The following is a 27,928-nucleotide window of genomic DNA, read 5'->3' as shown; positions in this document are numbered from 1 at the left end:
AAGAAAAAGTATACTCATAGGACCATCTAGTAATATTTACTTAATGGAGGAATCGATTTTCGCGTAAAAGGCACAGGCGCCATTTCTTGTTGTCTTTTCTCCCTACAACTAAAAACATGGCTGAGGTATGTGTTACAAATGTGTCGAAAATATCCAATAAAATCTTATTCATCTATTACAGAAAGATATAAGTAAATGCTCTAGAATGAGATATTGATTTATCTTTTAATAGAAAGAAATAATATTGACGTACAAGAATGAATATTTTTTATTTGTAACATAACCTCTTACCAATTATGTGTTGTATGATTTTCAGGCAGAAGAAACCCAAAAGAAAAAGAGGACTTTCCGAAAGTTCACCTTTCGAGGAGTTGATCTCGATCAACTCCTTGATATGCCAAAGTGAGTATCTTTTTATATCTTAGAAAAGTCAAAATATTTTTAGGTCGTAGTGATCAATTAAAGGAATGATGTACATTCAGATAAATTTTCATACAAGTTTTATGTTATACAATATATATATATATATTTGTTTCAGTGAGCAACTTATGGTTTTGATGCATGCTCGTGCTCGTAGGCGATTCTCTCATGGTTTAAAGAGAAAGTCTATGGCTTTGGTAAAGAAGCTGCGTAAAGCAAAGAAGGAAACACCACCAAATGAAAAGCCAGAAATTGTTAAGACTCACTTACGTAACATGATTATAGTACCAGAAATGGTTGGTTCGATTGTTGGTGTTTACAATGGCAAAACGTTTAATCAGGTTGAAATTAAGCCAGAAATGATAGGTCACTACTTGGGAGAGTTCTCTGTTACTTACAAACCTGTAAAGCATGGTAGACCAGGTATTGGTGCTACCCACTCTTCAAGATTTATTCCACTAAAATAATTTATGTTTTTCATGTGAATAAAATGTACAAAAATTAATACAATTATTTTTCTGAAATACCTTATAAATACCCAATTAATGTAGTATAAGTTACTGAATTACTTTAAAATTATTGGATATAAAATATATCGTAAATATATATGTAATATGAAATAACATTTTTTATATATACATAGAATTAAAACCGAATTTTGTTTAAGTAAAAAACGTTAAAAAATATATACTTAGTAAATTTTTAAGTTTTTTTATCCACGTATAAACTAAATCTTGAATTATAAATCTTGGATATTATACAGGGATTAAAATAAATTATAATGCGTAATATCGAAATTTAATGACGTTTGTCTTAAAATTATCTGTCATATAAAATGTGTTGATGTTATGTTACTATCCATGTATGATTCACGTGGATGCTTGCCGGCTGTTTTAATGCAAAGTGAAATCCACTGTTATTTCAAATATGGCAAAACAATTGACTGACCAAATATTGGATTATTTAGATAAGCACGGAGAAATAAATTCGCTGCATTTGGCTGAAGTTTTTAAAGAAAATCATCAAAAAATTATTGGTGCCATCAAAAGCCTTGAGGCACTTGGTGAAGTAAGTTAATTACTGCAAATTGTTCGCAATTATTATAATAACTTTAACAAAGTTCACCAAAAATTATTTTCCACGCTTTTTATAGTGTAAGAACGAATACGTGCAATAAATTTTCTAATATAAATTTAGATTTCATCATAACCCCCAAATGTTTATTTATGTTTATTAAATTCTTTTTTATCAAACTGATATTAATTGCTTATTAATAATAGCGTAATTTACATTTTAGTTGATTACTACTAAACAGATTATTGATAAAAAGTGGGAATTAACATCAGAAGGTCAACATATAGTGAATTATGGAAGTCACGAAGCAGCTATTTATAATGCAATTCCTGATGATGGAATGCCTCAACCTGAAGTTATGCAGTCAGTTCCCTTTGCAAAGGTTGGATTTTCCAAAGCGTTACAGGCTGGTTGGATAGTAATTGATAAAAGCAGTGGTAAGCCTATTGTGAAAAAGAAAGTGGCATCTATCACAGATGTTACACAAAATGATCTAAAAACCCTTGCAAGTTTAACTGACCGTCTTAAAAATGAATATAAGAAGAGAAAATTGATCCAAGAAATGTAAGGTTTTTATTAATTTAATTTAATAGAAAATATATACATATAAGTATTGATTGTATTATATGAGCAACTGTTTTGTTAACAGAGTTATTAAATTTGTACAATTGGAAAAGGGTCCAAATTTTACAACAACAATTGAAAAACAGGAAACAGAGTTGACTGCTGATTTATTAGTAAATGGTGCATGGAAAGATAAGAAATTTAAACCATATAATTTTGAAGCTCTTGGTGCTACGCTGGAAGTGGGTCATTTGCATCCACTATTAAAAGTTAGAAGCGAATTTAGAAAAATTTTTCTTGAAATGGGGTATACAGTAGAGAAATTAAGGTTTTAAATTTTGTAGTATAATATTCAACAGATATTTTCATATTTCTCTTATTGTTACCATAGATTCACTGAAATGCCAACAAATAATTTTGTTGAGAGCTCTTTCTGGAATTTTGACGCATTATTTCAACCTCAGCAGCATCCAGCAAGAGATGCACATGATACCTTTTTCATATCTGGTAAATAATTTTTTTGAATTAATTAAATTATGTATGTTCAACTAATTATAATACATTAAAAATTTTTACTTCAGATCCATCTCATAGTACAAATTTTCCTATGGATTACATGGAGAAGGTAAAAAAAGTACATAGCGAAGGAGACTATGGGTCTTTAGGCTATCGTTATGATTGGAAAATTGAAGAAGCACAAAAGAATGTTCTTCGTACTCACACGACTGCTGTTAGTGCACGAATGCTTTATAAGCTTATGCAGCAGGTAATTAAATTAAAAATAAAAAAAGATTTTAATTTAAAAAATATTCATATGTAAATTTTTCAGGGCGAGTTTAAGCCAGTGAAGTATTTTAGTATTGATCGAGTATTTCGCAATGAAACTTTGGATGCCACACATCTAGCTGAGTTTCATCAAATTGAAGGTGTAGTCGCTGATTACAATCTAACATTAGGTGATTTAATAGGAATTTTGTATGAATTTTTTAAGAAACTTGATATTACGCAACTTAAGTTCAAGCCCGCGTACAATCCATACACTGAACCAAGTATGGAAATCTTTTGTTATCATGAGGGCTTGAAAAAATGGATAGAAATTGGTAATAGTGGAATGTTTCGACCTGAAATGTTATTACCAATGGAATTGCCTGATGATGTAAATGTCATTGCTTGGGGATTGTCCTTAGAAAGGTAATAAAATTATGAATAGTATTTGTATTATTAAAATATTATAAAATTTGTTTTTAAATATAAATACATTTGCTTTTTTAGGCCAACTATGATTAAGTATGGATTAAACAATATACGAGATTTAGTTGGACCAAAAGTGGATTTGGAAATGGTTTATAACAATCCTATTTGTCGCTTAAACAAGTAAATATTTTTCTAATCATTATTAAGGTATTTATGTAAGTAATTACAATATTGGAATTAAAATGCATTTGATTTTATGATAGAACTTAATTCCTGTTACAAATCATCTCCTTCATTAAAACTACTAAATATGGGGATGTAATTTATCCAAATTTTTTGTACTTATATATTGTTGTTTTAATTCAATGTACAAAATTTTATTTATTTAATAAGCGAATAAATAAGATAAATACAATAACCTTCTGACAGGACTAGTCAAAATTCTTCTCAAACAAAGAAGCCCGAAGACAAGAAACAAGAATTAAACAAACACGGAAATAAATCGTGTGCAGTTAAATGTGCAGAAAAATTCGAGAAGCAAAGGCTCGTCATATTTTGTGATCCAGAACATCCGATCAAGTTTATAGAATTGTTCTTTCGTCACGTAAAATCTTATGTCAACATTTTTGTGACCTCTCATGTACATTCCAGTGTGCAACATTTTCCAAATCAGTTATTAACTTTTTGTTCAGAGTATCGAAATGCAAAGCAAACTACTGACATACACTTAACAATAATCTGGAAAGAAATTGGTATTGATCCCATATTGCAGTTACCAGGGATGCACGAAATTATAGGTGAGATAAATGTAGCGCGATATCTGAATCGTCTAATCGAAAACTGTTATCCACACGTTTTACGTTACGAAAGCAAAGGTGCATTGTACGCAAATGAAATAGATAATTACTTAGAAAAAATACATAAGTTCTTACATACTAATATGCATCAAACGATTCATAAAAAATCACGTTACGTAATGGGTGAAGATAATATATCTATTGTAGATATTTTATTAGAATCCCTTGAAAAATGTAAACTACACAAATAGAAATAATATGTAAATAAAATTTTGCAAGAATACTGTTACATATTTACATATTGTTAGATTTTTCATATGTGGTATGCTTTCTATAAAATTAAATTATTACATATGTTATACATATATGTATTTGGTTATATATTTATTTATACTTTTCAATGGACTATTACTTAAATGATGCGATAAAAAATATTTGTCTTGATGTTTTAAATATTTGCAGTAATCATGAGAATGATATTTAAGTAGTTGTTTCTGCCATCGTGTAAGTGGTTGCGAGATGGGAGTGAAAAGAAAAAGCTGCATAGAGGCATCTTCTGTGTTCGTCTAATCAGGCATGCATATTGATGCCATTCAATAATCGGTGTATATGTAGATATTTACTATATGAATATTTTATTTTATTAATCCGTTATTACATAAGGACTCAAGAAGTTTCTATGTAGTGTTCTTTTTCTATTCCTATATAGCTTCTTCAGCTCGTTCATGCACTCTATCTTTATATCTCTATGTTCATAACCGGTATAACCCTAGTTGCAACAACAGTTCATAGATGGTAGTGTCAATGTATGATTATGGTAATAAGTGCACATATGACTAGTGTTGTTATTTTTCAAGTTCTTGCGCGCGGATTCCAAGTTAGATGGATGGCTGTACAAGAGGAACATTATAGACGTTCAAAGAATTCAACAAGTTATTACAAATTTTTTATTATTCTAATTTTATTTTCGCACAAATCCTGCATTGTGGAGAACATTATATACTTTCTCTCGTGGAATTTTATCCGTTTCACGATCGATTACCTACAATAAAAGTAGGAGGTACTATTATAAGCAGTAATATGTATAATAATACTACTATATGTAGAGTGTCTCACACTTTTCCATTCAAATTTCCTTAATATGTTCTATAAGTAAAATTAAGACTAGAATTTAACAAAAAATGTATAAATTCTTTATTAAGAAGTTATAGCCAAAATATCGAAAGTGGCGTAGATAAATTGAGTATGTTTCTATTTCAAAATGTCGTCCACCTTTTTATTGATGTAGTATTTACTACCTGTGATTGTCTAATTACATCATATGCCACATTAATTCTCATTATTAATTTGTTTTATATAGATACTATATACTACTATTTTTACTTCTATATTCTAAACTTTTTCTTTTAGCTTGTCATGTAAATAAAAATTTAAATGCGTAAGGTTAGGTGATCTAAGGAGCCAAGACGACGACTGGTCGCGGTCGACAAATTCAACGTTGGCAATAGTGTTCGTTAGATATTATTACATTTGTCATGTTTCATATTTTTGTTATAATTTCTTAATGATGGAATTTTAATAATATGACATTTTAAATTTATTTTTACTTATAAAGCAGATAAAAGTGTGGGTCACTCTGTATAATATACTACATATAAGATATTCTATGACAATACTAATAGGATATTTTGAAAATATTGAAATTAAAGTATGCATTTAAAAGATAGAAAAATACTGACAATTGTAGAATTGACATTAACACAAATTATTATATTTTTCTGATATGGAAATTAAGTAATTAGAGATTTCTATACATTAACAGATCAAAAGTTGTTTTTTAATCGTACTACAATGTATCAGATACATCCTGCGAATTTATAACGAAATATGATATGTCAGTGATAGATGCAGATAAAATCGGTATAAGAGAGAGAGAGAGAGAGTAGCGGAGGCCGTATTCTCAGATTTCAGAAGTAAATCTAGCAACCTCGTTTCAAAATCGATCAATGCTACATTTAAAATCATAAAATACATTTTCATAACATTATAGAAAAAATATATTAAGATAAATGGGAAGATTTTTACCTGCATCTCTTTATTGAAAAACCATGATTCCTTCGCGAGACGGGCAGCGATTCGTGGGTTTTTGTAAAAGTTATTTCGTAATTCGTTTGGCAAGGTGTCTTCGATTGCTGAATTCAATACATTTGCCGGATGTTGATACACGAATTCCGAGGGAATATAGTATTGTGGAGCGGCCACGCATAATCCTATCATGGCCATAAGCAAGATTATTACGTTCATATTTACCTAAAATTCTGGAAAAGAATAAACTCCAACTAATTTAAGGTAGTGCATAACTTATTTGATTCAGAAAATCGGAAAGACTTTCTCATATTTTTTTAAATTTCATATGTATGAAATATTATAGCGAAACGAGCTTTTGACATTCATACTGAGTGGTTGAAGGTATTCATATTGTTCATATTAACTTGTGAAGAATTTGTTAAAAGATACCTTCAAAATTTGAAAGTGTTTTTTTTAAACTATGTTTTTTGACTTGATATTGAGCAGATTTTAAAAATTGATTGCCCGATAAATTTCAAATTTCGGCATTGTTTCTTAAAATTATCCTACAATGTAGTCTGTTGTTTTTTTCATATTTTAATTTGTTCCATTTTTTTATAAATTTTGAAATTAGTACTTTTAATAATTTTTTAAATAATTGTTTTAATTATTTTTTTTAAACTATGCTTTTTAACTATAAGCTACATATTGCATAAAATTATCTTTTTACCGAACAAAAAAATTGCACGAAGATTTATAAAATCATAAGAAGTTTGTATCTTTCACAGAGTAATAAAAAATTTGAACGGAATTCATGTTGGCTGAGACATCATTCTAATTCAAAGTTTATGTATGTATCTATCCTATATGTACGCTAGTACAATATTCAAAATTCTATTAAAAAGACATATTTTTTCACGTTTGCACACAAGGAATCATATAGTAGTGATTCGTTAAATAGTCACGAGTCAAGAGATTATCTGACCAACTATCAAGGGAGGTATATTATTTATTAATATTATTATTAATATTATCTTCTCTGTTGAGTGCGAATGAGATACAGATATTTGACACATTTGTTTATTTTACATACAGCAATGAACACATAAGTAAGAGAAAGTTCTTACAATAAAGATTTAGTTTATTTTAGTTTATAATTATTACTTGAAATAAAAATGTGAAAGCCACTCTATATCCACAATGCTTCAAAATACAAGAAATTTGTTCATTATGATACACTTAAATCCTACATTGTAGAATTAATATATAATTTAACTTAGTATTTAAAATGTTGAAAAGATTTTAAAAGTTTTATTCCTATTTTTTGTATAATGTAGGACATAAACTAGGATTTTAGAAAAAAGTAGAAGTAACATTTTTCATAATACTATTTATGGTCTTGGTAGTTATCATTTCCCATTTATACACTCGCCACTATACACCAAAAACTCATCGTCAGTCCAAGAAATCAATTTCAAAAACTGGTAAAGGTAGCAATAGCCAACTGCTGTGACACTATTATAAATACTAAACACGAAAACTGTAACAGAGTTATTCTCGTAAATTTTGAGCTGTGTACACAATCCTTATTATGCACGAAGGATGTGTCGAACCACTGATTCGCGTGTCAGAAACTACGTTGAATATCATTATCCTCCATAACGTCTATTTGTATCCTTTATGTATATATTTCAATCAGATCTCGTGCTCCACGACTTTCTGCGCAAATCCACTCACCTTACGAATACAATACTGAATCCACAACATCTAGTTATTTCTCTCGCGCGTGTCTAACTGAATACAAGATCCGTTACAGTGTTACTTATATAGTAGCCGCCACTTCAATACAGCTTACTAAGGTTACCGTGGACGTTTTCTTGGTCATTATCCGTGTTCTGGCTCGTTCTGTCGAGCTTATGTCCCCGACGAGGTCATTCGTTTCCTCTTTGAGGCGTTTCAAGGGTGAGGATCCCTTCGAGCTGACTGATCACCACTCGCCGCCGTTTATCCGCGACCTTCCTCATTCTCGTGCGCTTTATTCGCTTTGCTTCGTTCCTCAGTGTCGGAGACCAGAATATTAGATACTGGAAACGCGATAGACTCTATCCGGTAGATTTTTCTCGTTAGCGTGTTTCGGGTCACGCGACATTCGATAGATCCAATTGCTAACTAAGGTGAAGGAAAATATTACCACAGTGGCTACAAAAGGTATTCGTACATTATTGTATTTATTGTAGTTGGACTGCGGATGTTCATCTAAATTTGTATTTTTTTAAATATAATCAAAGATACAGAATCTTGGTAGAAAATTGTTTTACTTGTTATATGTTACAGGGAGTAATACTCCTTGGAGATATTTTGTATATCTCTGCTCATCATGTGTCATCTCGTGGTACAAATAAGATAAGTAACTTATTTAATCCACGTAATTCCAAAGTTATTTATTCTTTCATAAAAAGAATTCTGGTTACAGTCGCTGTTGATTAGAAAGTAGTTAAGAATTCATCGATAGCGACTTTGTAATTTGTACTATGGATCGTTACAAACCAGTAAAACACAAAAGTCCGGTGAATTACTTTGGAACTGTCCTTTCGGTTTTCACTTTGTTTGCGAGAATAATTCAATAGGCATGGCCGATTCATCGATCTACGCACAGTGAATTTTTTAAACGTCCCATTATAAAAACAATCCTCTGGTTCAAATCGATGTGTACCGTAAGATTTGGTGGGTGTAATGTTCCTACGTGCCTAGAAATATCGATTTCACGTTGTGATCGGAATTTCCACGCGTCTTATGATTACTTAACTATGGTCATTATTGCACCATTTAAGGAACCATATTATACTACATTTAGCTAGTAGCAGATTATCAGACAATTAAATATGGTTTACTGGTATAATCAAAAATAGATATGTAAATACAGAATTCGGAAATTAAATTGAAGCTTTTTATCTTTTTTTACAGAAATTAAAAATATAATTTTAATAAAAATCGAAACTGATTTGAAGAAATCCAGAAGATCTCAATTAGAATTTCTAAAGAAGCTTATATTGAATATCAAACTGTTCTATATTTGTTAATAGAACGTCTACAATTCAACGAGGGTTCACTAAACTGTTACTGTGCCGGTTTGCTGCAGTTTCAACCGCCCACGTCGGTTCTTATGGATTTTTTCAAGCAGCGCAGTTTTCCGGTTTATGCATTACGCATATATGTAGTCACTGTCTCTGTTCGACGACAGTCGAGTCCAGGTTAAAACTCGTGAGTTACGCTATTACGAGCCTATGCACCATTTGCAATTCCAAGCTTCTTTGCTTTCCTCTTGCAACGACCATGTAACTACGCTTTCTTTAGTCACGTTCGACTTTCATGCAAATAAGTTCTTTTCGAATCATTTGATTGCTTGGGCACTAAATTTTCTTAATTTTTAATATAATAAAGTTCATAACATTAATTGGATATATGCCTGCAAATTTTTCAAATACCTATTGGTATATTTTTTAAAATAACTTTATTGAACAGAAACTACATATATTATTTATAACAGCAAAAGAATGGATGCGTGTGTGAGACATTATGATTGCATACAAATACACTGAAATAAATTATGCTTAAAGAAATAATAATGACTCTTATTGAGTGATACTCCGAACAAGTAGCTCTTTAACCAGGTCGAAAACTGCAGAAATACCATATGTGTACACGTTCTCGAGGAATAAATATTATGCTTTTATTAGCAGTAGCTTTAAGTAGAGACATCCTGGTACATCTATCGAGTAATGATTTTATCTTTTTATTTAAGATATTTGAAAGAGGCAAGGGAACGGATATATGTATAATGGTATTTAGGTCAATGTTACGTCCTTATAAGCAATAACCAGAGGCAGTGGTTACCCTTGTCGGAACAGACTCGCCTGCTATAGGAAGTCGTCGTTTTTCAGCTTATTCTGAATAATGCATACATGTAAGTCATTGGCAGATGAAAGGCGCGAAATAAAAGTTCTACCAGCGAAAGGAAGTTATGTAAGTATACGAGAGACCTTCCTTTTCAGCATATTACAATTAATTACATACATATTATCTTTCACGAGATCACATAAGAAGTGCATGAATTGGGTCATAAAAACATTTTATGACGTTCGATGAGATGCATTGAACGCATGTACATGTAATTCCTTGACCTTGCATTGTGTTTTACTTATACATTTACCATTTACTTAATTAGTTAACTTAAATATTTACATTAATTTTCATAATTAAGTTTTTAATTTAATCTTATTACATAATTAAGTTTATCAAAATTTAAGTTTCTTTAATTTCCTTTGAAGTAATTGCTAATTGTATCTTATGTTGGAACGTGGAATATAATATTCGAAATTTGATTTAATATTTCTTTATTAAAGTAAAACAAAGCTTAATCAATTTTATATTTAAAGTTTCTTTGAGTTTCTAAGTTAGGTGTTAGTTATCTTATTTGAAAATATGAAAAGTTGTAAGTTTCTAAATTTAATTATATCTAATAATTTTTATCTCTTTTAAGTTTTGAAAAAGATCTATAAAATTTCTTTCCTAAATTTATGTAACTAATACATAAGTTTCAAAGATCGTTGTGAAGATTGCTACTAATTAAAAGCTTCATTTGCCAAATTTATTTCCTAAAAAGTAATTCCTATTATTCGAATATCTTTTAAATGAAATTTCAACATATTGACTCTTAAACTCTATATTCACAGGCAAACAAAAGAAGTTTTACTCTCGAAACTTTCATGTGCTTTAAGTAACAGGTTTCGTGACAAATAAAACAATCGCATGTCACTTCCGTCTTTTATATAAACATCTTTTAAAACACGTACAAAACAGAAATACAAGGTACACAAGTTTCCATCTGTTCACAGGATACAATTTACATAATTTCACAAGCGATACAAAAAATTATTTCATTTTAAAAACCCAATACAATTTCACTTGCAGTTACCTACATAAGATAAAACACAAGTCTCATTTTGATTTAAAAAATCAATATGATTCTACATACAATTTTAGTTATTACCACCCACATATAATTATTTGATTATATTACAAATAATAGTAATTTAATGTAAATTGAATACCAGTTAAAATCAAGTTCAACTCTTTCAATATAATTACCTAATCATTTGCATGCAAAAATCCAATATATTATGTAGTATTAAAATATTCAATATCACTCGTACACTATTTTTAAAATTGAATCCTGTTTTAGAACGTTAGGGGCTAAGATCACAAGTCGTCAAGCGATTCAATGGTAATATTCATAAGCTGGCGAGATGGTCTTCTGATAAACTGGAACAGCAGCATGGGCAATCGTTGGTGCAAAAGCTTTTCCAACTACCGGTACAGAGCTGTGAACCTGAACATGATCGAGGCGCGCTGTTTTTATGTAGGTTGGCTGTTGGACGGACACTCTCTCGATTTTAGTCGCTGGTTCCACGACATTCACTTCTTGGAGAGTTTCAATCGGTCTGCTGACAACAACACGTCGCGTAGAGACGCGTTCGTCAGCTGGTTCTGCGTATTCCGGAGCTGGGGTAGCAGAGATTACACGTCCGCGAACCTGGCCAGCGTCTCCGGCTGCGGATTGGGAGAGGGAGGGATAGCGACCAAAGCCAACCTATAAAAATATAATGCATATCTAGAAATAGAAATATAGAAATATACAAAGCAAATATATTAGTTGATTCATCGCATATATTAGATGATTCATCCTTCAATCGGCAGTAATTCTAGTATTAATAGTTCTTATGAAATTACCTCAGCAACGTTACCACGGGCAGTGAGCAAGTCAATCAGTCTATTCTGGTTCTCCTTGTCCTCTTCAGGGGAAGATTTGGGGCTGACCACAACACTTGGTGAAGGATCATGTGCAACGAATGGTTCGTTCGATTGTGCACCACCGTTCAAGTTAGTTCTTGCTTGAGCTGCACCAGGTGCACCAGCCTAGAACAAAAGCAACCGTTAACTCTTAAAGAATAAGGAAAGAATAGTAATTGCAAGGCTTGCGAAAATAAGGAGGCAGCTTCGGTTTCATATTCAAAACTGCAAAAATTGATCACTACGAATATTAATTGATTATGAATTTTTAGCACATTCCAAAAAGTGATTTGATCTCAAGTCGGCTTTCGTTGGTTTACTGAAATTACTGAAAATTAGTGCTTCTAGTTCAATTTCTAATCATACCTGGCTTTGAGGACCGAGTCTGCGGAAGTCAGGATTTTCAACCACAACAGTTTCGTCATCGCTGGAGGAAGATGGAGTAGAAGATTCTACAGGAGATGACAAAGATGGTAAAGATGGCAGAGATGGCAGCGATGGCAGAGATGGCAGAGATGGCAGAGATGGAAGAGATGGAAGAGATGGAAGAGAAGGAAGAGATGGAGATGCTTCGAGACCTGAGAAGTGTTGGAACAGAGGTTGAATGACAGCTGGTCCTTTCTGAGTTTTGGAGGTCGGTTGATCAAGCTCAACTACTGCTGAGCCAGCTGGACGAACGACTACGCGTTCTTCAATGTCGAAAAATTGCTTCTGGATTGCTGGGCGGCGTACCTAATTCATAAACATTATTTAACTTTTAAAATGAAATTTTATTTCTTTATTGGCTTCTTTCCATTCGAAAAATTGTGAAAGGAAATATAGAAATGGGTACCCACAAAAGAGTTGATATAGAATATAAAATTTATAAATAATATATTATAATTTATAACGATAATTTCATTACTTTTAAAATGAAAAGAAAAATGAAGGATCTAAAGATAATTCTTACAAATGAAACAAAGTATTAAAAAGTCTAAATTTAAATATGAGGTGAGAAGAAAAAATAGAAAATAACGAACAGGTAGAGTGTTTAACCGAAAAGGAGGCAATTTGTCAAATTAACAATCACTTACTTCGAATTTTCGAGTAGAAACAGCCGGTTTAACGACGTCTAATTGTTTTTCCAGGAGAGCAGGTTGTGCCTCAATTTTCGTGACTGGCACATGAGAGACAGTTGGCACGTGTTTGACGTATGGTACAGCAGCCACTGCTGGCACTTGGGCAGCAGCATATCCAATGTGTTCGGCTTCAACTTTAGCGGGAACACTATATGCAAGCTGTGCCTCTTGTCCGATATTATTTATGTAAGTTACTCCTGCTGGATTTAAGTAAGGCATCCTAATGGATACAAAACTACTATAGCCACCCTGCAACAGGGCGGCTGCCACTGTGAAGAGAACTCCGAACTTCATTCTGGAATGACGTAGTAAATTAACTATGAAACACTAATTATGAAATTTCCTAATATCTTTTATTAGTGGACAGTTGCTAGAAAATTAACAATTGTACAGAGTGTATTAAACGTTTTTTCTATAATTAATTATCCTAAAAAGATTGAAAAGTGAAGATGACAATTTTTAAAGAAAATTCCAAGCTTCATTCTGAATTGATATGATAAGTAAAGTTTGAACATTTTTTAACATTCTATTTTTTAGCATTTTTTATTATTAAAAAGTTTGGCAGTTTAGTAATCGCCAATAAAAAATATTGGAATATTAAAAAATTTCAAATCTGAACCATAGATATATTCAAAATAATGTTTTGAATTCTCTCCAAAAATTTTCAAAGTTTTTAAAATAGGAATATAATTATTTAAGATATTTATAAGAAAATTAATTATAGAAAAGGGAACATGGTGATGAATGCAGTAGCATCGATTAGTAATTGAAATAATCATCTAAAAGCACTAGGAGTGTGAAATTAAGAAATGTTCAGGCCAATTCAGAGAGACAAAGTTACCTTGATCGCCCAAAAATGAAACGACGTGCGAATAAGCGAAGGGGTGTAAGGTGCAAGACTGTCCCATCTGTGGCAGCAGACGTTGCTTATATGGACGTGGTCGTAAAGGGGACCCCTTCTCACAAAACCATCATTGCCTTACCCCTCCCATACGAACAAAGGCTCAAAGTTGACCAAAACTGGGTCGATCTACTTTACTCCTCCACGTGTTCAATTTTCGAGAAACCTGCTCCCTCATAGGAACTGACAGTTATGCATCACCCTGTCCCTATGACACGATCATTAATTTCACCATTTCGCAATATCATACTGGTCATTAAGAGCACTTAATTATTCTCAAAAATTCGTTGCTCTTGATTGACTTCTTGTAGTTAATTGTTGAGAAAGATTAATTCTTGGCTAAGGATTTGTAAAAATAGTTTAATGTATAAAACGTGGTAATTTTCTAGATGATAGAAGTATATAGCATAAATCAATCTGGTAAGTTTGTAACTATACAAAATTTGGTTTCGTGGTAATTTGAGTTTTTTATAATTAATGAAGAATATTAAGATACTCATTTAAATAATAATTTATCTGAATATTTGTATAGCATGAATTGAATAATGACTATAAACGTGAAAAATTCTTTTTCTTTAATTACTTTTATTTATTTATTTCTTTTTTCTATAGGGATATTAGGCACTTTGATCACAAGATTTTTACTTATACGTTTGAGAAATGAATTTATCATATAAAATATAATTGAAAAAGAAATTTGTCATTAACGTACTCGTTTAAAAGCAGTGATCGAAGATTAATGAATGAAGTGGAGCAATTTTGAATGCCAAAGGATTATAGGTATTCGAAAGTGAAAACAGAGAATTCAACTAGGTCGATGCGCCTTTACAATTCGATTGTTATTCGTCCCGTGTGCGTGTGGGCCCGTGTAAAATTCATCACTCACGAAATGTTGACGCTAACTTACGCGAGCTTCTTCTAAAAAAAGTGAAAAGAACGTTTCCTGAACCGATCACATGAAATTTTATTATTCCACGTTCACTTAACAAGACGATAAATATTGAATAGTTACTATTTCCGATAATAGGATATTTTGAAGATTAAGACACAAATCTAAGATTTTAATTTACTGAGGTTTGTTAGCTTAGGATTACTTTAGATTGAAATTAAAATCATTATAATCAAAGTTATTGCATGGAAAATAAAAAATTCATATTGTTTTTATAAATTATTTTATTTCATTCAAAAGATTTTTGAAAAAATTGATGTGTAATCAATATGCGTACAGATATAGATTCTATCAAAATATGGTCTTAATCTTAATCCTAAATTAATCCTACATTAACAAACCATAGTAAGCTATAATCTTAGACAAAAGTTATAAAGATCTTAAAAAAAAATGTTTTGCGTTGAAAATTAAAGCAATTTTAAATGCCAAAAGAACGCGTAAAAAATGCGTAAAGCCTTCTATCATGACTTTACCATGATCATTTTTTTCTGTAAAGGTATCAAGGTAATCTTCTCTTATTTTTTTTCTCAACAACATGCTTATTTTTTATTGACAATTTTAGAGCAACTTACGTCACGCTTATATATATTTACTTTCCTATAGGACTGCTCTGGAAATGAAAGACAAAACGATTTAAAACCAGATTGGAATCTAGAAAGGTCGTGGACATGTTAATTCATTCCTCATTCTCATTGGATTTTATCTTTAATTTCTCTTCCTATACCATTACTGTTACCTTCAATCTCTTGTTTCATTTCATACTATTACAAGCATTCTTTTTGCAGTACTAAGATTGGTAAAATGTCGTGAACAAAATTGTACGAGTACAAATTCAGTTATTTATTAACAACATCTTGCAATGCTGATTCGAATGATACAACAATATTGAAAATTATAATCATATCGGCGATCATCGTTTAATAAATAATGTAGTTCGATTTCGGATTACCAAACTCATTGCAAGCTCTATGATTGCTCAAAAGAAATCACGTTGCTGTTGCGAATTGAACATATGACGACTAATTATTGTTCTGTAACCAATTGGTAATTCATGTTAACTTCATTTCAGATTTTATATGGGTAGAAGTTGTAAGGGATAATTGTATATCATAAATATTGATTGCGAGTCATTTAACTCATAATTTTCGATTTCAAAATTTAAATATTTACACAATCGATAAATTGTGCTATTATCTTCCCTTAACAGAGGAGATCCTGATCCTTAAGTCCGGTCGTCAAGTCATCATTTCAGCCTTGCTCAATATCTATGTATGTATGTGTACCAAGGTCGAGCGTTGATCAAAGGAATAACGATCGATATTTTTTATGCTCTCAATCCAGATGAAAATGTTGCGCAACTTTATATATACCCTAAACCGGTAATTCGTTCGTATCCTATTTCGCTTTTATTCGTTTATTACATATACCTTAATATGCGCGATAAATATCTTTATACCCAGTAATTACCTAAAAAAATACTCTTCTTACGTATAAAGATGATGTTTTCAGCGAAAGAAGTACTGTGTGATTCCTTACGTACGATATACATCGGAAGATGAAGAAATAATACAAATTGCTCGAGTCAGGTTACTGATACCTATTCGTGCTTAATAAAAAAATTTATAAAACCTGATACTTCTGATTCTTCTGCAAATCTGATTCTAATTTTGATCTAATTATAATTTAATCTAGATTTATTTTTCATTTAATTCTAATTCTAATTCATTCATTTACATTATTTTGTAACAACTCAATTGTAGTTCTAACCACTAATTTTAGTTTTAATATAGAATTATTATGATCTTGATAATTATTCTGATCGCAACTTAAAGAACTATGATAAATTTAAGATTACTTACGTAATTTATTTATAAAAATTGACGACAGGCATAAATTTAGTTTTAAGGTGACAGAAAAAATGAAGACCGAAGCAATAATAATAAATCATTTGTACTTGTAAACAAATTGTTGTTGCTTTAGATGAAGTAGTTGACACGATAAATACTTAAAAGGAAACAGAAAGAAGTAATTATGGAGAGATACGAAGTTAAAATGGAACCGAATCCATTTATCTCACGTCATTTATGACGTTTTACAAGAGAGCAACTGCAAGTCAATGTCAACATCCCATTACATTACTTGAGCATATTTCTTTAGTCATTTACTCTTTAAAAGATGTGTACATAAAATGGGTCATGAAAAATATAATATTATATTTTATCTTATATTAAGGTTAAGTCTACAGAGCATACTGTTTTTCATTGTACTATCAAATGGCATACATATATGTATACTTACGGTAAAATTACTATTTATTCACTAATTAGATCTTTTAATGGTACTATGGATGAATTTACACCCACATTATAATTACAATTATTTTTTAAGTTATAACACCCTTGCGGGTGAATTTTTTTCACGGTACTACTTAAAAATTAACAAAGGAATTCTTACATTAAATATTTCACATCATTGTAGGGTTAGTGAAATATGCATCTAGAGAAAAATACCAATCTGGTAAGTATGCAATAAACATAAATCAAAGGTTCTGCGAACCACTTAAACATCGCTTCAAATGTTATGACTATGTTGAAACAAAAGTCTTCTGTCATACTGGAAACTGGACACTCAGTTATCGTTTCTTCTATACGGATCTCCTCCCTCTTCCTCGCTCTTTGTCTCTTTCTTTCTGCCCCACTAAACCTTTTCTCACCAGTGAAACCGAAACCGAAAGTAAAATGCATACCGGGCATCGCGTACCGAAAACTGGTTGTCCTTCTTTCGCAATGTCGGTGTGGCTTATAATCCTCAAAAACGTAAAAACAGAAAATCTTTTCCTTATCTTATTGCAAATGATTCGGACCTTTTTCCCCAATCGTTCTTACAACGTATTTATGTATCATATGGCTGTAAAGAAACTCGGACGTATTCAAAATATAAATCCGTGTTTTATTAATGCAGCTAACGTTTTTGAAATTTAATGGCCCACTCCTCCCTTGTCATCATGTCTGATATTTTTGCAGGTCAAAGGCGAGATAAGATTGTATTACTCTTTAGGTGGAGATTTCATAACAATATTGCAATCATCCTTTTTATTTCTTTTTCCATTGGTCCAGTTGCAACGTTTTCGGTGTCTATATATTCATTTATAACTGTGGTAATTATTCTGTCTTAAGTTCTGAAGCAATGTTTATGAAAAAAGAAATCAAATTTAATATCAGAATCGATTTATTAAAAGTAAGAGTTTTAAGTATCTGCGTACTCTTCTATTTTCGAAGTTTTTGCAATATTTCAAATATTGATGATATCTCCCCTTCACCTTTAATTTAATTTTTTTAAGATGGAAGGAAACCTGAAAATATATGGATATTTTAGTTTTTATGAGTGTCACGTTATTGAAACAACTATATGGATTTCTTACGTTTCACATCTATCGACGAATCATAGAAATTTCACCATTGATTTTGTTTAGAAAATATGCCGGTAAGTAAACGACAATTCTTGTTCGAAATGAAAGGGAATGTAAAAATCTATAGATATTTCTTTGGTATATACAGACACAACCTAGTGATTATTTTATCGGTGGGGTATGTGGGACTCGTCTGAGGGGGTGCGCAGTATATCCATTAAAAGCGTCTCCTCATATCTGCCATGAAGCAGAAAAATATAGCCACTTACCCGACACGACCGAACGTGCGAACGTGGCCAGCGAATTTTGATTTTTGTTCCGAATCCTCATTCAAATTCCGCACTGTGCAACGATTTGCAATACTTCAGGAGGAGGGATTCCGATTTGACATCAATTTCTTTCCAATATTTCAGAAATCTTTGTAACTGTGTAATTTTTGTCTTTTGAATCACTAATTAACCCTTTGCCACACGATTTCATTTAAACTGCGTCATAATGAGGGACAAAGTCGTTGTTTGATATAAATAAACTTCAAGCTTTAAGCTCAATCTCCCTTCATCGAGCGTGCAGAAATCAACGGTATTGAAATAAAAACTTTTCATACATTAAATGTGATTTATTTTTTATTAATATATTGTTTTAGTATATGTTTAACATAAATTTTTAATATATTAAAACATATAGATACATCTTAATTCCTTTAGCGATCTATAAGAATTATTTTGCCCATTATCAAAGGTAACACTATCGATAGTATCGATAGTTTCACTATTTGAGTACATATTATCTCTAGTATTACTATTTTTTATTCTAAATGTTATGCAAAGGGTTTTCAAATAAATTTCACTCTATAAAGAAAAAAAAAACGAAATCACGAACAATATTAGACATTTTTTCGTAAATTAAAAATAGGATGTAAGTAACCATGAATTCCTTTTGGTCGAACGTTTTCAGTATTCAGAAAGCGTAAAAACGATAGACCGCATTTCGTTATCGGCGGGATTTTCAATTTATATCACCATTTGAACGCATGAAACTACACCAATATTAGTTATTTAAATACTAAGTTTGGTACGATTGATGTCAATATATGAATGAAGCTAGAAAAAAGCTAGAAAAGCTTTTCATAAGCATATTCCATCGTTTTACATGGTTTCTATAAGTAAACAGGTATTATTATTTAGACGACTATCATACATTCGTAATACTGAATCATAAGTCCGACTTGAATTTATGCTTTGAGTCGTAACCTAATCCGTACTATCACCGAATCTACATCAGTAGTCTGAGCACGAATATATGAATCAGCTAAATTCTGTATCGCGAGTTTCACTCGTCATTTTACGATAAGGAATTAATATGAGAGTACACATCATAAGCACTTCCTTTGAATCAATTATATATATAACAGAAGAATAATTTTGTAAATAACTCTATAACAACTAATTAAAGAATTCCACAATAATTCGATTTAAATTATTTTATATTAAGTTCCTCGTAGATGTCGTTGTTTGCGATATCTAAATTTGGATCTCTGTGTGCATATCTGTATACATGGCATAAACGCAATTTTTATTCGAAAAGGGCGGTAAATATCAATGCACGTGTGTTCATTAAAAACATCGCAAAACGGGGTATTTATTAAGTTTTATCAACTGTATTGTATCTATAATTATATCATATAATTATCAGTAGAAGGACCTAAGAACCGTTTTCAATGTAATAAAAGAAGACAGGTTATATAGAGGATTAGCTGACCTCTGAAGAAACCGGTCATTATTTTAAAAATGAGTGCCAATAACTACTACCGCTTTATATTGGAACGTATTAATACTTCGGACACAATTGTATTAGATCAGCCAGGACATACAGTAAGTATAAAATGTTCTTCTTTTCTATTATGCTAGTAGCAAGCACACGCTATAAAATAATTTTTGTTTTTTAATTTTATTGTTAAATTATGCGTAGACTGCAAATATTTATGCAGTTGTAAAGAATTGAAATACATAGAAATATTCAAAGTATTTAGTAATTGAAATAAATCTTCTATTTATGTTCTACTCTTTTATATGTGTTCACAGAAATTCAACATTTATGAATAAAGAAAGTATTCTGAGTATCAAAAACAAATAATAAGGATGTTTTACATGTATAAAACATTGTATCTCTTTTGTATGTTTTCAGTATACTTGTGGTAGAGCCAAGGAAAATGAAATAATATGCCTTAGTTTGACAGTATCTAGGCGCCATTGTATGTTTTTCCATAGCAAAAATGAATTATATGTTACAGATTTAAAGGTATATATTATGTAATGAAATTAGTGCACTAGAATATATTTTCTTAATATAATACTTTCATTTGATGATGTTGCATTATCTTTAGAGCGCGAATGGTATATTTATAAATGGCGTAGCTCAAAAGCCCTTTCAGACAACTAAATTATACTCGAATGATGTTATTGGCATTGGATGTCCCACTGCTGCAGCTGCAACTGGAAACAATGACTTATATGCTTATAAACTACATTCAATTGGAGTAAGATTTAATTAATTATATCATCAGATTAATTATCATCACATGATATCCTTTTTGAAATATTTATTGAGTAAGATTCTTACACGTATTATAATAATTTTAACAGCCACAACTTCTGGAAGATGGTCATAGTGTTAGTACACTTTCAGAAACTACTATAGTAAATAATGTAAATATAGTTAATGATAAGTCAGTGACTGACAGAGTAGATAAACGTAAAAGAGAAGACACGAATTCCAACTTGGAAGTGGCAAGTAAAATTCCCAAGTTGCAAGATGAAAATTATATCTTAGAAAAAAATTATCTGCAAGGTATTACCGCATTTTTATTCAGGTTATTTAAGTTACAAGACAAAGAAGAAATAGTAGAAGTTTGCTTTTATTTCAGAAAAGGATAAAGAGAAAAATGAAAATGATATTGAAATAGTTCATGTTTCATTGAATAACAATTCATCAAATGGAAAAAATAAAAATTGTGATAAATTAAATGCAAATAAACATATGGATGCCAACATGCCTACATCAAGTAATTGGACAAACAATACAAGAACAGAATCATTAATGGATGATGAATTAATAAATTGTCAGGATCTGAGATCAAATATGATAATAGGCACCACAAAAAAAGATATTAAAAAAGGGGAAATTTCTCTCAATAAGAGTACAGAGAAAGTAAATGCAAATATGTTACAAGAGATTGATACTTATACTGGAAATAATTTAATGTATACTAAAGATGTACAGAATACAGTAAATAATTTATTCTATACTAAAGATGTACAGAATACAGTAAATAATTTACATAATTTTGAATCTAAAAATACAATCAAGGACAGTAGAATAAGAGTAAAATCTGATTTAGAATTCAGGAATTGCAACTCAAAATACAGTAGAAGAAATAGTAGTGAAACAAATACTGTGAATGAGATAGAAAAACCAAATACAGTCGATAAAATCAATCAATTTAAAAACAATGAAGAAGAAAATTTACTCGCAGCACTTCCTTCAAATTTCATGTGTAACGAGGATGGTATCATAAAATTTGAAAATGAATTGCAATTAACCGATACTGATGAAAATGCTATTTTAAATTCCTCGGATACAAGTTTCGTTCCAGTCGGATCTCCAATAAAACTAAAGAAAGTGCAACAACAACCAAAAACAAAATTTTCAGAGGACGATGTTATAAACTTAAGCGATAGTGAGGATGATATTTTTCCGTGCTCTCAATTGTTTGATATTGGCTATGGTATGAACACAACCATGAAAGATGAGGTAAAAGAGGAGCAACCTACAGAAGTAGAAAGTGAGAGATTCGGATTAGATGATGTGGATTTTGTTATTTCAATAACAGATAGTGAAGACGAAGAAGATAAGAATTGGTTTTACAGATTATCCCGAAGTCAAACATTCAGCGAAAACGATGAAATTGATCTGAAAAGTAAGAATGGTATAAAAAAAGAAGATATAGATATAAATGTCAATACTAAGGAATCAATTGTAAGCGAGTTTGAATTAATCGGAACTAATGAAAAGCTACCAAATGAGTTAGTTCCTAGAGCAACCATAGACGAAGAAAAAGAAGCAGAGAACTCATCGTTGCAGGATATAGACAATTTAAATAAAGTATTTTCACCAGAAAATACTTTACTTAAACAATCCACGAGCGCTGCTAGCGATACTAAAAAACATTCTAAGTCTCCGAAAAATCAGAGTTTGCCTCCAGTGCAAAAGGAGGCAAAAAATTATATTCATCCCTTGAGTAACACTAAAATGGAAACTATTACACCCACCAAAAGTAAAAAGTCGGTTGAGAAAAAGGTGCCTCAAATCGAACCTCCACACTTACCTACCTCCAGAAGACGAAGAAGTGTTTCTAATAAAGATAAACAAATCCCAGAAAAGTCTGATAAATCTGTGAGATCTGGAAAATCTGGAAAATCTGAAAAATCTGAAAAACCTTCGAAACCGCGATTAAGTGCTAAAGAAAAGAAAGAACAACAAGAAAAGTTGAAATTAGAGCAATATATGCACGCAAAGGAGCAAAAGAATCGTAAAGTACTTCACAAATGGGCGGATTGTCTTCCCCCTAGTACAAAGAAATTAAATACTCTTTCTAAGGAAGAGAAGAAAGCATTGGCAGATAATAGAAAGATGAAATTGAAGAAAATTGCTGAAGAAAACCGAGTATCTTTAGAAGGTAATCAAGAAAAGAAACGTATTGTTTCTAAACCAAAAGCGAAAGTAACGACAAAGTCCCGAAACGATTTCCTTGTCGAGGAGACGATCGCTGCATCTAGAGAGGAAACTGCAACAGAGGAGTCTAAAACTTCGTCTAGTCGGTCCACAACAGCAAATAGAACTTCTTCAAATGCAAAAACGATTGATTCAACAAAACGTAAAAATGTCTCTAAAGAAATAGCAATGGATGTACAGCATAAATTAACTCTTAATGATATTTCGAATTTGGGAAAAATTCCTAAAAAATCAAATAATACTAAGATAACAATAAATACCGTAGAAGCAGAAACAGCATTAAAAGATCTTTCATTGGAAAAAAGAACAGAGAAAACAATTAAATTGAAAGATACTGCAGTAAGTGGTAAACCAAGCTTAGAATCTTGTAAGACATTGGAAAAGGGACCTTCTGTACCTCTTAAGTCAAATCTTAAGTCACCAGTTGTAAAACCGTATTCGAAGAAACGAGTGTCTTTTTCTACAGAGATTCAAACTGTTCGTGAATATGAAATTGATGAATCGAATGTTTTAAAAAAATTGACAGGAAAAGATGCTCCTCTACGTCGCGAAAAGGTCAATACAATGAACCAATTTTTATGCCGCATCTTATCCTGGAAACCAGTGTGGTTGGAAGAACAGCTATATTTGAATCAAGATCCACCTGTTATTCAGCCTGAAGAACTTAATCCTACCTTAACTCATTATAGATCGTATGATGAATATTATAATATTGTAAGTTCGCTTTTGTTGCTGGAAATTTGGCATAACATCACAAACAAATTTCAGAGCATAGAGGATATACACAGACGCCCCACATTCATGTGCTCTATAGTTGAAAACTCTATTCAGACGAATGTGGAGCCAAATAATATACTTCTTACAACGTTGATGGTGGAAGTATTAGCCACAAAGGACGATGTGCAAAGGCAAATTCATCCTAAGTATGGGGACCTTGTATATTTTGAGTATGTTCAAAATCACGAAAACTCACAAAAATCAAAAGATTTTCGTAAAGTGTTCGCATATGTTACTAATGTATACACAACAGTATTAACCCCTCTGACACATTTTAACAGAGACTTACAAAATTACGTAAAAGATGCTCATATATTGTTAACATATACTGTGATAACAAAATACCTCGATAAAAATATTCTAGTGAATCGAGTTCAACGATTAAGAGCTGCGTTTTATTTACGTCCTAATTTACGAATGGTACAAGCATTGCAATTTCTCCCTAAGTCGCCATTAGTAAACTTAATCTTATGTCCAAGAATCGAAATGTACAAGTTGCCAACTGTTTCTGATTTAGAGACATTGATCACAGGAGATAAATTAAATGAGAAACAGATGGAAGCTGTAAGTAAAATAACCAAAGCAGTAATCCAAAAAGATACCAAATTGTGTTTTATTCAAGGACCACCTGGAACTGGAAAATCGAAAGTTATTGTAAATATAGTTACCCAAATTTTGTATGGAAATAACAGATATACAAGCAATGGAAGTTCTTTTAGGATGTTAGTTTGTGCTCCATCAAATGCAGCTATTGATGACATTGTCTTAAGATTATTAGAAATTAGGACCATGATAAAAAAGCAGGCAAAGATAAAACCATTTAGGATGGTTCGTATTGGGCAATCACAAATGATGCATTCAAAAGTGAAAGATATTTCTATTACTGAATTGGCGAAACGAGAAATTAAAAAAACATGCAAGTCGAGCACTGTTCCATCCGATAGTATAGAAAGTGAAAAATTATTTTTACAATCTAAGATTAATGCCCTTCAATGTAAGCTGAACTCAAATAATTTGGATAATACTCATAAAGACCATGTTAGGATGAAACTGGCAGATATGTCTGCAAAATACGAGTTACTAAAGAATCGTACATCATGGAACGAAGCAAATGATAGAAGCAGAGAAAGCATTAGATTGCAGCGTACGGCAGAAAACAGAATTCTTGAATTTGCAGACATAATAACCTGCACCCTCTCATCCTGTTATACTAGTCAAATGGAATATATTTTTGGTGTTAATAAGAAAAAGATATCTGTGTGTATTGTGGATGAAGCTACTCAAAGTTGCGAGGCAGAAACCTTGATACCATTGATGTTAGGAATAGATACATTGGTTTTAGTTGGCGATCATAATCAATTACCAGCTACTGTTCTGAGTACACGGGCAAAGAAATATGGGTTGGATCAATCGATCTTTTCTCGAGTGCAAAGCGCCTTTGATTTACAACCAAATAATCCCATAATTATGCTAGACACTCAATATCGAATGCAACCTGATATTTCCTCTTGGCCAAATAAGTTCTTCTATGGTTGTAAATTAAAGAATGCAGTAGAACGCGATGATAAATTTCCATTCCATTCATATCGAATTTTAAATTTGATTACAAATCAGAATCATGATAACTCAAACAACGAAGAAGCAGATTTTGTAGCTAATATTATTTATTGTATGCTAAACTTTGCCAATTTGGATAATTGGCAGTCATGCATTTCGTGTGGAATTCTTACACCATATAATAATCAAAGAGCTATGATATTGACTAAAGTTAATGCAAAGTAAGTTGTAGCATTTAATGGGAGTGTATTCTAAGTATCATCTGAATTAATTGTTGCATGTTGATCTTTTATTGCTTTAGAATATCTTCATTGCCAGAGAATGTTAAGAGAAAAATAAAATATATTGTGGACACTGTAGATCGTTTTCAAGGTCAAGAATGTGATGTGATAATTTTGTCATGTGTGCGGAGTCAGAAGATCGGTTTTCTATCAGATAGACAAAGACTTTGTGTTGCACTTACAAGAGCAAAACACAGCCTGATAATATGTGGTAACTTTAACATTTTCATGGTAAGATTATATAATATTATCTGCATGTAAAAAATATTTATATATATTGCATACATATTTCAAAAGTGTCACAACTTTTCACAAAATTGTTACAACAATTCAAAACAAACAGTCCTATGTTAAAAAGACATCAAAACCGTCAAAGAAGGATTTTAAAGGCTAGCAATGGAGAAGTAACATTTGGCTTAGTGTTTATTCTTTTTGCCCAATAATTTCTCGTTGTTTTTGAAAAGCTTGTTTGTATAATATAATATACATTTATAATATAAAAATAGTTTATATACTACATAATTAAATATGCAATGATTTTTTTTATTGATTACAGAGGTATCCAATGTGGAATTCATTAATAGCAGACGCGAAAACGCGTAAAGTATTTTTTAATGTTAATCCCAACGCAAATTCTCATGAAATCAAATCTTACGTAATTAAACGTGTGATGAAATAATCGTTCATGTTTCATTGGACGATTACATAAAATATTCTTGTATATTTGTATAAATCTTACTTCATTCTCTTCATCACAGATGTAAGAAGTATAAACCACAGTTGTCAAGTGAAGATGTCCTCGTTGAAAAAGAGATAGAGACATTTAACATAATTTCTCTCCTTCCTAATAGATACTAGAATATTGTTAATAGATATAGAAAAGAAGAGACCTCGTTATTTATTTGTATCCCTTTTTACGAGGTCCACTTGTTCAACACGGCGTACGTGGTCTATATTTCCTATACCTTCTTCACACGGCTTGAAATGTTGTAAATTTCTGTTTCTCTATGATATTGTCTTTGTAAATAATAAATTTTTTTAATTGTGGCGTCTTAAATAGAATAAAATAAACAAACATGCCCATTATTAATAATCATAATTAATTTCTTGTTGGAATATTATTACGTTGATTGATATGATTACATTGATGAATCATAAGCTGAAAGAATAATCACATATGGTTTCATTCCATAGAACTATTATTTTTAATATATTATCCTAAGTAATAATATTAAAAATAGAAAGTCAAACCAATTTTAATTATTTTAAATAATCAGTTCAACAATTTCAATTTTATTCTATTTCCTCATTTAACCTTGTATAAACTTTGATTGTATATTGTACATATTAACTCATTCACTGCCAACTACGAGATATCTCGTATTTTGCGCTACAAGCTTAGATTGATTGCAGTTGGTCACGGAATAAGTTGTTAGGAATTATTAGAAAGGATGGACAAAAATTTTATATAATAATATATAGATTTGTGAAATGCCATGTTTTCTTTAAAAGAAAGTCTTGGCATCCAGGGAAAGATGCTCTAAATTTGCCTGGCAGTGAATGGCCTAATTCCTCGAAATAATTCACATATCAACCACGTACTAGCGTTTCGATAAATATTCATAAAATAATAGATTCAAATCATTCTTCCCTATGTATTTATCGTATATATAATATTTCGAATTAATTTATAATTGATTACTATTAAATAATTAATTTGAAGCATTGTAGTATGAACAAAGTTTGAGTTTAAAATTTGAAACTTGTATTTCAAGTCTCCATTTGAGACCGAAAGCCTATATAAGAATTATATAGATTATGGATGTTTATGTGATTCCGTATTTTAATGAACAGAATTAATGAAATTTCTTTTATCTCTTAAATATTGAATATTTCGTATATTTTGTCTTATATATATTGTACAATTTTACACTCTTACATTTTCCATAAACATCCGCAGTTTTTCCAAGAATAGTAAAGGCGGATACTCACCCGCTGGAACAGTTAACAAATTTTTTTTGTAACGGTTTTGTAACCGCTATTCGATCTTTTCATGAAATAATTACTTCTTATAACAAATTGACAAACAGCCCACTAACAACATTGAAATACAGTGGTGTCATAGGAGATGTAGAGACATAGGTATTATATAGATTGCATGATTGTGAATCAAGGGTAG

General features: G+C 31.1%; 5 protein-coding genes across 11 annotated transcripts; 3 read left to right on the top strand and 2 right to left on the bottom strand.

Moving 5' to 3' along the window:
* The first annotated feature begins 50 nt into the window (after positions 1-50).
* LOC122570284 (40S ribosomal protein S15) lies at positions 51-925 on the top strand. Its single transcript, XM_043732403.1, has 3 exons — positions 51-125; positions 317-402; positions 539-925. Exons 1-3 carry the CDS (start codon positions 117-119, stop codon positions 885-887), a joined length of 444 nt encoding a protein of 147 aa, XP_043588338.1. The 5' UTR covers positions 51-116; the 3' UTR covers positions 888-925.
* A 324-nt stretch (positions 926-1,249) lies between these two features.
* On the top strand, positions 1,250-6,125 carry LOC122570278 (phenylalanine--tRNA ligase alpha subunit). Of its 4 annotated transcripts, XR_006317777.1 has the most exons (9): positions 1,250-1,488; positions 1,718-2,058; positions 2,144-2,365; positions 2,450-2,565; positions 2,640-2,824; positions 2,888-3,249; positions 3,331-3,432; positions 3,682-5,109; positions 5,872-6,125. XR_006317777.1 is itself a non-coding variant. In XM_043732395.1 (8 exons), the coding sequence occupies exons 1-8, from the start codon at positions 1,348-1,350 to the stop codon at positions 4,298-4,300; spliced, it is 2,088 nt and encodes a 695-aa protein (XP_043588330.1). In that variant the 5' UTR covers positions 1,250-1,347; the 3' UTR covers positions 4,301-6,125. The 4 variants fall into 4 exon arrangements, 3 of the variants coding, with proteins under 3 accessions (XP_043588330.1, XP_043588331.1, XP_043588332.1); XM_043732395.1 differs by having other exon boundaries at positions 3,682-6,125; XM_043732396.1 differs by lacking the exon at positions 5,872-6,125 and having other exon boundaries at positions 1,252-1,488; positions 3,331-3,459; positions 3,682-3,813.
* Positions 4,986-8,110, bottom strand: LOC122570285. Its single transcript, XM_043732404.1, has 3 exons — positions 7,854-8,110; positions 6,135-6,367; positions 4,986-5,091 (listed from the first exon to the last, which is right to left on the bottom strand). Exons 2-3 carry the CDS (start codon positions 6,351-6,353, stop codon positions 5,011-5,013), a joined length of 300 nt encoding a protein of 99 aa, XP_043588339.1. The 5' UTR covers positions 6,354-6,367; positions 7,854-8,110; the 3' UTR covers positions 4,986-5,010.
* Positions 8,111-9,083: 973 nt separating this feature from the next.
* On the bottom strand, positions 9,084-27,858 carry LOC122570280 (protein app1-like). 2 transcript variants are annotated; one of them, XM_043732400.1, is made up of 6 exons: positions 27,742-27,858; positions 13,926-14,193; positions 13,040-13,379; positions 12,333-12,698; positions 11,907-12,092; positions 9,084-11,766 (listed from the first exon to the last, which is right to left on the bottom strand). In XM_043732400.1, the coding sequence occupies exons 3-6, from the start codon at positions 13,376-13,378 to the stop codon at positions 11,395-11,397; spliced, it is 1,263 nt and encodes a 420-aa protein (XP_043588335.1). In that variant the 5' UTR covers position 13,379; positions 13,926-14,193; positions 27,742-27,858; the 3' UTR covers positions 9,084-11,394. The 2 variants fall into 2 exon arrangements, with proteins under 2 accessions (XP_043588335.1, XP_043588334.1); XM_043732399.1 differs by lacking the exon at positions 27,742-27,858 and having other exon boundaries at positions 13,926-16,148.
* LOC122570275 (helicase sen1) lies at positions 19,895-26,447 on the top strand. 3 transcript variants are annotated; one of them, XM_043732388.1, is made up of 8 exons: positions 19,902-19,977; positions 20,036-20,214; positions 20,528-20,641; positions 20,727-20,879; positions 20,986-21,190; positions 21,267-25,689; positions 25,770-25,980; positions 26,306-26,447. In XM_043732388.1, the coding sequence occupies exons 2-8, from the start codon at positions 20,131-20,133 to the stop codon at positions 26,426-26,428; spliced, it is 5,313 nt and encodes a 1,770-aa protein (XP_043588323.1). In that variant the 5' UTR covers positions 19,902-19,977; positions 20,036-20,130; the 3' UTR covers positions 26,429-26,447. The 3 variants fall into 3 exon arrangements, with proteins under 3 accessions (XP_043588322.1, XP_043588324.1, XP_043588323.1); XM_043732387.1 differs by having other exon boundaries at positions 19,895-20,214; XM_043732389.1 differs by having other exon boundaries at positions 19,895-20,214; positions 20,425-20,641.
* Positions 27,859-27,928: the final 70 nt, after the last annotated feature.

Source organism: Bombus pyrosoma, linkage group LG8, assembly GCF_014825855.1.
Source record: "Bombus pyrosoma isolate SC7728 linkage group LG8, ASM1482585v1, whole genome shotgun sequence".
Taxonomy (NCBI): Eukaryota; Metazoa; Arthropoda; class Insecta; order Hymenoptera; family Apidae; genus Bombus; species Bombus pyrosoma.
Note: the sequence above shows the minus strand (reverse complement) of the source record. Positions and strands in the feature narration are given on the sequence as shown.

Coding starts and splice junctions, on each gene's coding strand:
- LOC122570275 (XM_043732387.1), top strand. CDS start 20,131: ATGAGTGCCAATAACTACTACCGCTTTATATTGGAACGTATTAATACT. Junction 21,191..21,266: donor AGAAAAAAATTATCTGCAAG/GTATTACCGCAT, acceptor CTTTTATTTCAG/AAAAGGATAAAGAGAAAAAT. Junction 25,690..25,769: donor TTGACTAAAGTTAATGCAAA/GTAAGTTGTAGC, acceptor TTATTGCTTTAG/AATATCTTCATTGCCAGAGA.
- LOC122570278 (XM_043732395.1), top strand. CDS start 1,348: ATGGCAAAACAATTGACTGACCAAATATTGGATTATTTAGATAAGCAC. Junction 2,825..2,887: donor TTTATAAGCTTATGCAGCAG/GTAATTAAATTA, acceptor TAAATTTTTCAG/GGCGAGTTTAAGCCAGTGAA. Junction 3,433..3,681: donor CCTATTTGTCGCTTAAACAA/GTAAATATTTTT, acceptor ACCTTCTGACAG/GACTAGTCAAAATTCTTCTC.
- LOC122570280 (XM_043732400.1), bottom strand. CDS start 13,378: ATGAAGTTCGGAGTTCTCTTCACAGTGGCAGCCGCCCTGTTGCAGGGT. Junction 12,093..12,332: donor GACTCGGTCCTCAAAGCCAG/GTATGATTAGAA, acceptor CTTTTGTTCTAG/GCTGGTGCACCTGGTGCAGC. Junction 11,767..11,906: donor CCCGTGGTAACGTTGCTGAG/GTAATTTCATAA, acceptor ATATTTTTATAG/GTTGGCTTTGGTCGCTATCC.
- LOC122570284 (XM_043732403.1), top strand. Junction 403..538: donor CAACTCCTTGATATGCCAAA/GTGAGTATCTTT, acceptor TATTTGTTTCAG/TGAGCAACTTATGGTTTTGA.
- LOC122570285 (XM_043732404.1), bottom strand. CDS start 6,353: ATGAACGTAATAATCTTGCTTATGGCCATGATAGGATTATGCGTGGCC. Junction 5,092..6,134: donor TTTTCAATAAAGAGATGCAG/GTAAAAATCTTC, acceptor CTTTTATTGTAG/GTAATCGATCGTGAAACGGA.